Consider the following 10501-nt stretch of genomic DNA (forward strand, 5'->3'; position numbering starts at 1 on the left):
AAATATATTTAGGTATTAAGTACACAAAAAAGTAGTGGATTTTTTATAACTTGACGCCCTTGGAATTAACACTTTTTCTTTCTAATTCCAAGAAGCATTTTATTACCATTAAATAAATTTTGTTGAATATAGTAGTTAAAAATTGCAGATATTTTACTATTTACGATTTCCCAAATAAAGATTTACCCAAGAGAAGAACCCAATGATATGATTTTTAGTTCTGAAAATGAAAAATATACACAGTATTGTTACCTAGTTGTTGCTTAGTTGGTTTTTTAGACAACAGTATGAAAATATTAACTTCGTAAACTACCCGATAAACAGATTTTACAGCAAAACCAAAGTCAAATTTACTGCTCCAATAAATTGTTATTATTATTTGTAAATATTATAGGCAACTAGATACAGTGAAACTGTTATTCAGAAACTAACTAAAACCCATAATTTCGAAGGGTACATTTTCTGCTTAGTTCAGGAATCTAAAATTCTTATTAGATTAGAATAAATTTTTAGTCACCCCGCACAAGATTTTTAAAATCGGGACATGGTTTATTTTTACACTTTGTTGCAAATTTACCTTACATAAGTTAAATATTTCTTACGTAATTATTTTAACAACCCATAAACCTAACTGAAACTCACACTTATTTTAACCGTAAAATCCAAAACCGATTTTCCTTTTAAAAAATGCAACTTTGATACATTTAGCACCTTTGGGACAAATAGTATAATAAGAAAATAATTTTTTCTACTCCCTTCTGTAAAATACACCGATCTAGCGTGCGGGAAGCGTCACTTTACTGCGTGAGTTTCTTGTCCCACGTTTCTGAGTCACTTCGGACATTTAACCGCACGGCTTGAATTTTGACGATCATGTCAGTGAATACATTCTTGTTGTTTTGCAAAAATATACCCAAAAATTAACGGTCGTAGAAAAACTATAATTTGCAACAAATATTAATATTAAAATACTGACGTCTTAAAGTGACATTCTGCTGGGTATTTTAGATTAGCTAATATGAGAGGCTTCAAATTTAATTGCATCCGTAATAAAAATTTTAAATTCCCTATTAGAAACTTATACGCTTAATGTGCAACAAGTGTTGAGTCCAATACAATTTAACACTTTTTAGCAGTAAAATTAAACACCTGATAAACTTTTATTACCCGCAAACTTAAGAAACATGATTTCGTAATTTTTAATTTTTCATGTATACAGGGTGTTCCGTTCATCTGGAGTAAATGCCAGTTTTCTAATTTAAAATAGAATTTTTGGATTCCTCGAGAGATTATAGATATATTTGATGTATAATATTCGTATACCTAAGTCTAAGAGTTTTGGACAAATCTTGAATTTTATGACAAAAATGATATTTGCGGACCTTAAAATAATTAACAGTTTTTCCTATAGATGGATTCGTTCTGGAAGGGGGTCTATATCTATTATAGATATAAATTAATACAGGGTGAGGAAAAATGAATGAATGAATGATTGCCGTATTTTAGAATTATTTTAGAATATCTTAATTGGTCAATAATTAATTTAATTTATTATTTAATTTTTATACTTCATTTATTTCGGACACCCTGAACACTTTTATTTTAGAACCGCTTTTTTCTAGTAAACATTGCCTTTAATCTGTTCCACCATCTGCATATGTTCATCTTCAAGCGGGTGTTTATCCAGAGCCTTGGAAATATGTCAAAGTTTATCCTATTCTCAAAAAAGGTGATCCCTCTGTTGAAAACTACCGGCCTATTTCGATCTTGTGCAACTTTTCTAAAATATTGGAGATTATATTAAATAAATTTATTTTTGCTCAAATTAGAAATAAACTATCCACGCAACAACATGGTTTTTATGCGAAAAGATCATGTATCACTAACTTATGCTCCCTGTCTTCGTATGTCTGTCACTCTCTGAACAAGCAAGGTCAAGTTGACGTTATATACACTGACTTCCACAAAGCATTTGACCAGATCGATCATCATTTACTGATTGAAAAAGCATCCCATAAATTTGGTTTCTCTGATTCGCTGATTACAGTGTTGAGGTCCTATTTGGTGAATCGTCGACAGTTTGTTGAGATTGAGGGGTTTAGATCAGTTCCTTTTGTTCCAACTTCTGGCGTGCCTCAAGGTTCTAACCTTGGACCTCTGCTTTTCAATATATTTATAGATGATCTCGTATCTTCGATCATCTGCAACAAGCTTGCCTATGCGGATGACCTAAAGCTATACGTGAGCATTGAAACTGGCATGGACTGCATGACTCTCCAGGACAACATCAATATTGTCAGTCAATGGTGTACCAAAAATAAATTGCATCTTAACATCAGCAAGTGTAATGTGGTTTCTTACCACAGCACAAAAACTCCTATAGTCTTTAATTACAATATGGATGGTATTGTCCTGACTAGACTTGCTACTGTGAAGGATCTGGGGATTTTATTTGACCAGTCGTTCTCTTTTGTACCTCACATTACAAAAATGGTTTCCAGTGCAATGCAAATTTTAGGATTCGTAATAAGAAATTGCAGGCATTTTTGTAGCTCAGCTACTGTTAAATTGTTATTTAACTGTTACGTTAGGACCAAGCTTGACTATGGCTCGCTGATATGGTCACCAATTTATAACTGCCACACTCAGTCCATTGAGAGTGTGCAGAGAAGGTTACTAAAGTATCTAACGTTCAGGGAGTACGGTTCCTATCCTGAGAGGGGAGTTGATCACGATCTTCTACTAAGAAGGTTCGCTATACTGCCCCTGAGCTTGCGCAGAGACTTGCAATCTGTTTCATTTCTCTAAAAGTTAGTTCATTACGGAGTCGATTGTCCGTTTCTTCTGGAACAATTACGTTTTCATGTGCCGCGGCTGGAATGGAGACATCAATCAACTTTCTTACCGCAGTTACCCAGGTCCAATATCCATTTTCAAAACCCTATTTACAATATGTGTGCTACCTTCAACAAACTATCATCGTACTGCGATTTATATTATGATGGTCTCCAGGCCATACTTCAGCAACTTCGAATGGCGTCGGGTTATGCGTACCGATAAGTCTTATCCTTTTCTTTCTCTTTCTCATTCTATCCTTCTTCATTTTTTTTAGTTATAAGATTAGTAGATTTAAGATTAGTTTCTACGTCCCCTAGTATATATATTGGATGATTTATATTTAATATTTCCTGTAAAATGCAATTAAATTTCGAAGTTCCAGTAGTTTCAACATTGTCTCCCATATTCAACGAATTCCCTATTTTTTTTATTTGATGTCTATGCTAAGCAGCATTACCTGTCCAGTACAATTACACTGTTTTTTATAATATAAAAATGTTTTACATAATATGGTATCTAAAAAAAAAGACTAAGAAAAAGTTTGTGTACGAGATATTGGGTTAGTTTTGATTAGTTCATGCGTACTTCGTTGGGTTAACATCAAAACTTAAAGAAATCTATTTACCGTAGCAGCAAAATATATTTTTTCAAATAAAATTTAAGAATTTAGACTAGACAGCACGATGAAAGGCTGCATCAGATGTAGAAACAAGTATGCTACAGCTAGATGTCGGAGCTCAGTCATAAATTTTGTGAAATTATACTGAAAGAGTTGCTGTTAGACTACTTTTAAAAAAATCGCTCCATGCTAATGAACAGTGCTTTTTTTTACCCGAAAAGTTAACTATAAAAGCGGTGTGCGCATTTGTTTATGACATATTGGAGAAACTGGAGGATGGACAACCTGTATCTCTCTCTCTTTTTGATATATCAATTGTATTCAACAATTTTATTTTTAACTTAAATAAAAACGGCAAAGATTCTTCGAGACTAATAAATTTTAAACTAAATAGATATACATTAAATTCAAGTTGTGACATCGGCTGCGATGATTTTAACTCATATTTTACCAACGTTTCAGATGATATAATAGACTCTTTTTTTCAGGCTTAAACTCAATTGACCTTCGAAATTTAATTAACAATCACAGTTATTTTGATAAATTCTTGAATTTTCCTCATATATCTGGAACTACGATTTTAAAAGCCATAATATGAAGAGCCAATTAATTACAGAATGTTGTGACTTCTCCATGCGTCTAACACATTTATGTTTAGCCTCCAGCACTTTCCCACATCAATTTAAATATGCAGAAGTGATTTCACTTTAAAAAAAAATAATATTTTTTGCTAGTGAACAGTGGGGTTTTTTTTTACCCGGAAAGCCAACTATAAAAGCGATACGTGAGATTATTCGTTACAAATTGGAGACAATAGACTAATCGAGATTCGCTCTAATAAATCTAGTTTTACTGCTCAGTCTGATACTCATTCCTACGCTGTCTTAAATCCAACAGAAATTCTTCAAACCTGAACTTATACAATAAATTGCCTTGTTATATAAAACGCCTTGGTAACAATTATTTTAAGAGAGCTGTCAAGAATCTACTGACAATAAACAGTTTTTACAGTACTGTCTACTGTTACACATTTGTTTCGTGACTTTTATTCATATATTGTGTTATATGTATTTGTTTATTTTGTTTTAACTTGCTACACATACATTTTGTATACTGTGGTTAAATAAATAAACCTAAACCTATAATGCAATCAAAATCTGCAACTGCCCTTTTCTTCTTTAATAAAAAAAATATGTTTCTTTTTTTTGTTCTTTGTAATACACCCGCCTCCACTATGTATGTATATGATTAATAAATTATTATTGCATTAATGAATGCGTAACATACAAATCTGCATAACCAGTTTCCCTTACCAAAGGTAACCAAAAATGTTTTCCAAAACGCTTTAAACGTGACAATATTGTTATCCTTCCGTGTACTAAGATTCTCGTAAACGGGTACCAAACAGCTCGGCAGTGTTGATATAAAAATTACTCACTAAATTGGTGTCGTTATCGTGTTTAAAAACAACGGCATTAAGCTGAATAAACACACTTCCACGCAATTATATAAACCCGACAGTAAGATCACCCGCTTCAGATTAACTCACGAAAGTATTGCAAAGCGATGAAGTTCGAATTGATAGTGCTAGCCGCCATTTTAACAGCTAGCTGTGCATTACCCCGCCTACTGGAAGTCCCGGCTTTTGAAGAACTGCCGCCCGATGAAGTCGAAGACGACCTGATAGAACTGTGTACTGATGACGGACCGACGGAGTCCGAAACAACGGAGGAGCCCACTGACGTACCAAAATTGGACGGAGGAGGTGGTTGGGAGAGTGAGAATCAACAGAATGCATCTCTCGAACCGTCCCAAGGAACCGAACAGCAGAACAACGAGGTCTCTTGGCAAAACCAAACAACTGCTGCAAATGCACAGAATGAGACCAACAACAATGAATCAAGTGGTGGTCAAGAGAATAAGCAATCTGAAACCTCCAGTAATCAGACAAACGACCAACCACACGAAGGTACTGAATCAAGCCGAGGCAGTTCCAATACTCAAAATGATCAAGGTAATGAGGAAGACGTTAACGCAGGCCAAACAAGCAATAATATAGCAAATGACCAAGAAGAAGGTAATAGTGAACATGAAAATCAAGGAGGAGCACCACCTAGTTCTAAACCTCACGAAGAAGTAATTAAAAACGAACAACAAAATGAATCAGGAAATGACGGACAAATATCAAACGGTGAAGTTCCCAATGAACCAGAGAAAGAATATAATGAATTTCATAACCAAAGTCAGACAAATGAATCGGTTGTAAGTGGTGGGTCGAATAATGGAGAGCAAAATCAACAAAATGATGAGAATGGAGATCCAAATAGTGCCTCGTCAAGTGGAAAAGCAGAAAGCAATTCCGATCCACGTGAAGAAAACACCCAAATTGATCAAGATCATGAGGAAGGCAACAATGGAAGAGAAAATGACCACCAAACAGGCAATGATGCAGCAAACGACCAATACGAAGGAGGCAAGCAAAGTAATTCTAACACTCATGAAGGAAGCACCCAAAAAACTAACCAGGCTGTAAACAACGAGCAACAAAATGAACCAGAAAATGATGGACAAACATCGAAAGGTGAGGGTTTGAACCAACCGGAGAAAGAGGATACAGTAGCAAACGGGCAAAATTTAATCAACCCGGAAGAGGGTATCGGTGATCATGAAAATCAAGGAGGAGCACCACCTAGTTCTTATCCTCACGAAGAAGAAGTTAATAAAGAGCAACAAAATGACGGACAGGTATCAAATGGTGAAGTTCCTAATCGACCAGAAACGGAAAATAACGATCCTCAACACCAAAGTCAGACAAATGAATCGGTTGTAAGTGGTGGGTTGAATAATGGAGGACAAAATCAACAAAATGATGAGAATGGAGATTCAAATGACTTGGCAAGTGGGAACGTAGAAAGCAATTCCGATCCACGTGAAGAAAACACCCAAATTGATCAAGGTCATGAGGAAAGCAACAATGGAAGAGAAAATAGCAACCAAATTGACAATGATGCAGCAAACGACAAAGACAAAGGAGGAAAGCAAAGTAATTCCAACGTTCATGACGGGAGTACCCAGAAATATAACGACGCGGTAAACGAGCAACAAAATGAATCGCAAAATGACGAACAAACATCGAAAAGTGAGAGCAAACCAGAGAAAGTGGCAAATGAACCTGAAAAACAGAGCCACACCCAAACAAATACATCTAATGCGAATAGTGACCCAAATAAGCCACAAAATGAAGAAAACGATGGCGTGGATGGAAATGGTGATGAAAATATTCAAAATGGAAATGGGCCAAGCAAATCCGATTCGCATGAGAAAACGGGTGAAAACAATGAAACTAACGGCCAGGGAAATTCAAATGGGAATAAAGACACTGAAACGAATAGCAATGACGAAGATGAGTCCAACGAACGCAGTGACGATAAAAATGTAGAGAAAAATGGGTCAGATGAAGATAACACCAATGAGACAAAAGAAGATGACGACAATGAAACTGGCGAGGGCGATTCAAATGACACCCATGAAGACGATTCCGATCGTAAAGAAAGCGAAGAAGATGACAATACCAATGAAAGAGACAGTGAAGAAAATAAATCTGAGGAGGACGATGACACCCGAGAACAAGACGGATCAAACGAAAATGATACGAATGAAGATGAAAACAGGTCAGACGACAGCAAAGACAACAAATCTAATAACACTGAAGAAAAAGATCGATCAAACGAAGAAGACATTCGCGAAAATGATGACTCGGGTACCCAAGAACAAAGCGACGAGGACAACAGAAGTAATGAAAATAAATCTAATAACACTGAGGAAGAACATCGATCCTACGAAGAAGACACTCGCGAAAATGATGACTCGAGAACCCAGGAACAAAGCGACGAGGACAATAAAAGTAATGAAAATGAATCTAATAACACTGAGGAAGAAGATCGATCCAACGAAAAGGATAACTCGGGTACGCAAGAAGATGAAAGCGAAGAAAACGCAAACCAATCAAAATTGAAAGAAAATAATAATAACAGGAATAGGAATAACAGAAATAATAAAAGTCGGGAAGGTAGGCGTAACAATGAAAATAGCAGGGAAAGAAATAGGAATAATAGGGAGCGAACCAGAGATAATTCGGAAGAGAAAAACAATTCCCGAAACAACCGAGACAGGCATAATAAGAAAAATAATGACAACTCCAAAGAAAGGAACCGCAATGACAGAGACAGAAACGATAACAACAAAAATAAGAGAGATAGAAACAACAAAAACAGCGACAACAATCAAAGCGGCGAACATTTTTCAAATGAAAGTTCAGCTGAAAATCACAGAAGTGCAAATAAGGAAAATAATAGGAAACGGACAAATAATGACGAAAGTTCGGACAATAAAGTATCCGAAGAAATTAAACAAGCCAAGTTTGACTTTCTAGAAAGTAAGGCTTAAATTTATCCATGCTTGATTGGTTTCATTTTCAATTTTTTATTTTAGATGTGGCAACGGAAAAGAGGATCTGTATCTCTTGGGTTTGCAGGAAGAGCTGCACGGATTCAGGAAAGAACAGTGGATATTGTAAATACGGAACAACTTGCACTTGCGTCTGACTCAAAGAATTAGTGAAATTTAAATCGTAACAACAAACAGTAGCAAATTTTAAAAATATAGTCATCTGAATTATAACTTATTATTTATTTTATTTATTGTTAGCCTTATTGACTTTGTAATAAATTATATTTCCTTTCCTTTCTCGTTTACCAATTGAACTCTGCATCGCAACCATCAACATCATTTAATTCCTTCTTGTGTAAAGTAAATAATTACCCACTTATAATTTTCCGGATGATTATAATATAATTGAACTGAGGTGGCTTTTACTTGATGAAAATCCATTTATCAAAATAAATAAGAACTAAAAGTTCAGATTTTCACGAAATTATATATTATGAAATGACAATTGTTTCAACAACACCGTGTCTTTATCAAATGTAATATTTACTGCTACTACATATACCGAAAGATGACCATAAAACCTTAATAAATGTTGCGAGAATTTAAGTTCAATAAAGGAGAAGTATTTAAATCTAATACATCGTGAAGCAATACATTTGAATGTCTCATTTTGTTAATCTCAATGGCTTCCAATAAATTTAATTTTCTACTTTTTGTGGCTGAAGAATCTAGACTATTATTTTTAAACGCTCTTATATGTTCGGAAAAGGCGTAAGGCAGGGATGTATTCTCTCCCCCATACTCTTCAACATTTATGGAGAATGGATAATGAGGAAGGCGTTGGGGAACTGGAAGGGTGGCGTATCTATTGGAGGGAAAAAGATATCAAACCTTCGGTACGCAGACGACACTATCGCAGTGGCTAAAAACGAACAAGAAATGTGTGTACTATTACAACGAATCGAGCAAGTAAGCCTGGAGTGCGGACTGCGACTAAATAGATCTAAATGCCACCTGATGATAATAGACCGGGCAGGAACAGTTCCTTTACCACTGCAGCAAGTCCATGACATAGAAGTTAAAGAAGAGGTTATTTATCTGGGCACGAAGATAACAAATAGAGGTGGTTCAGAACAAGAGATTAAAAGAAGAATTGGGATGGCAAAGGAGGCTTTGGGAAGGCTGGTTAAAATCTGGAAAGACCACCGTATCCGCAAGGAAACTAAAACAAGACTTGTGAAATCTTTAGTGTTCCCCATTGCAGAGTATGGCTCGGAATCCTGGACCATAAATGCTGCATCTCGAAGAAGAATTGAGGCGTTTGAAATGATATGCTACCGAAGAATGCTGAGAATACCCTGGACAGCATACCGCACCAACGCATCCATCTTAAGAGAACTAAAAGTACGGGAAAATGAGAGATTATTACCAACAATACAACGACGTATGCTTAAATTCTTCGGTCATGTAATACGAAAGGACGGTATGGAAAAACTCATGATACAGGGGAAGGTTGATGGAAAAAGGGCAAGAGGAAGGTCACCAGTGAGATATATAGATCAAATAAAGGAGCTCACACAAATGTCGGTCTCACAAGTGATGCGTACTGTAGAGGACAGAGAAGCCTGGCGAAGGGTCACTACACAACATCCATGAACGAGTCACGACGTCCGAAAACGGACAACGACTGAAGAGAGAGAGAGATATGTTCGTTAATGCGTTTCTTGAAGGATCTACCTGTTTGTAGACACCTGATTTTTGGAATTTTGGACATTTCGATTTATTGTATATATAGTAGCAGGTAGTTTGTAGATATTACATTTGATAAAGACACGGTGTTGTCGAAATAATTGTCATGTCATAATATATAATTTCGTGAAAATCTGAACTTTTAGTTCTTATTTATTTTGATTATAATATATATTAATATATAAAATATAATAAGGAAGTAGGGTATAATATCCATTATCATATTTTATTTTTGCTTAATTATTTGAACAATATGTAACTTTTTAACTAACATCCGAAATGTTCTATGTGGTTGAATGTATGCTCTTCAGCTAAACCTTCATTGTAATTAGATTTAAAATAAATGTCAATTATCCACTACAATGGCATTGTTATCCAGAATATTTTTTAGATCTTGCCCTTTTTGCACTTGTGCCTTCATGCTAGTCCTAGCAAGTGATTAATTTTCTACGCAGGCACAAGCAAGGTTGGAATGAATCCCTCTTCTCCAGCATGAATTACAATCCGTTTTTCCAACCACCTCCTACACCATGTAGAGGTCGTGTTGGTTTTACTTTATCTGAGGGTGCTTTTCTCTCACAATTTTTACCGAAATCAATTCATCTTTGGGATCGTGTGTACTACTTTTCATCAAGGTAAGTGATATCTGTTTTCGGTTCTATACGTTTTAAATTCTTGATGGTAATTAGATCTGTGCGGAATCTGTGCGATTTAGTTACCACTTTTTTACAAATAACTTTATGGAGGGTAACACACCTAATAATAACATTGGTTTGATATTCTAGTTCTTGTAGTATTGGATGGTTTTTCTAATAAAAGAAACTCCACTAGAAGTCCTTTATTTAA

General features: G+C 35.4%; 1 protein-coding gene across 1 annotated transcript; it reads left to right on the forward strand.

Annotated features, from left to right (window-relative positions):
* Positions 1–4955: 4955 nt before the first annotated feature.
* On the forward strand, positions 4956–8273 carry LOC132702400 (uncharacterized protein DDB_G0290685-like). Its single transcript, XM_060670993.1, has 2 exons — positions 4956–7892; positions 7949–8273. The coding sequence occupies exons 1-2, from the start codon at positions 5024–5026 to the stop codon at positions 8059–8061; spliced, it is 2982 nt and encodes a 993-aa protein (XP_060526976.1). The 5' UTR covers positions 4956–5023; the 3' UTR covers positions 8062–8273.
* Positions 8274–10501: the final 2228 nt, after the last annotated feature.

The sequence above is a fragment of the Cylas formicarius genome, unplaced genomic scaffold (assembly GCF_029955315.1).
Source record: "Cylas formicarius isolate icCylForm1 unplaced genomic scaffold, icCylForm1.1 PGA_scaffold_5__7_contigs__length_24384050, whole genome shotgun sequence".
Taxonomy (NCBI): Eukaryota; Metazoa; Arthropoda; class Insecta; order Coleoptera; family Brentidae; genus Cylas; species Cylas formicarius.

Bases quoted from the DNA above. Each gene is read 5' to 3' on its own strand.
- LOC132702400 (XM_060670993.1), top strand. From the start codon at position 5,024: ATGAAGTTCGAATTGATAGTGCTAGCCGCCATTTTAACAGCTAGCTGT. The intron at 7,893-7,948 runs GTAAGGCTTAAA...TTTTTATTTTAG, and splicing joins CAAGTTTGACTTTCTAGAAA to ATGTGGCAACGGAAAAGAGG.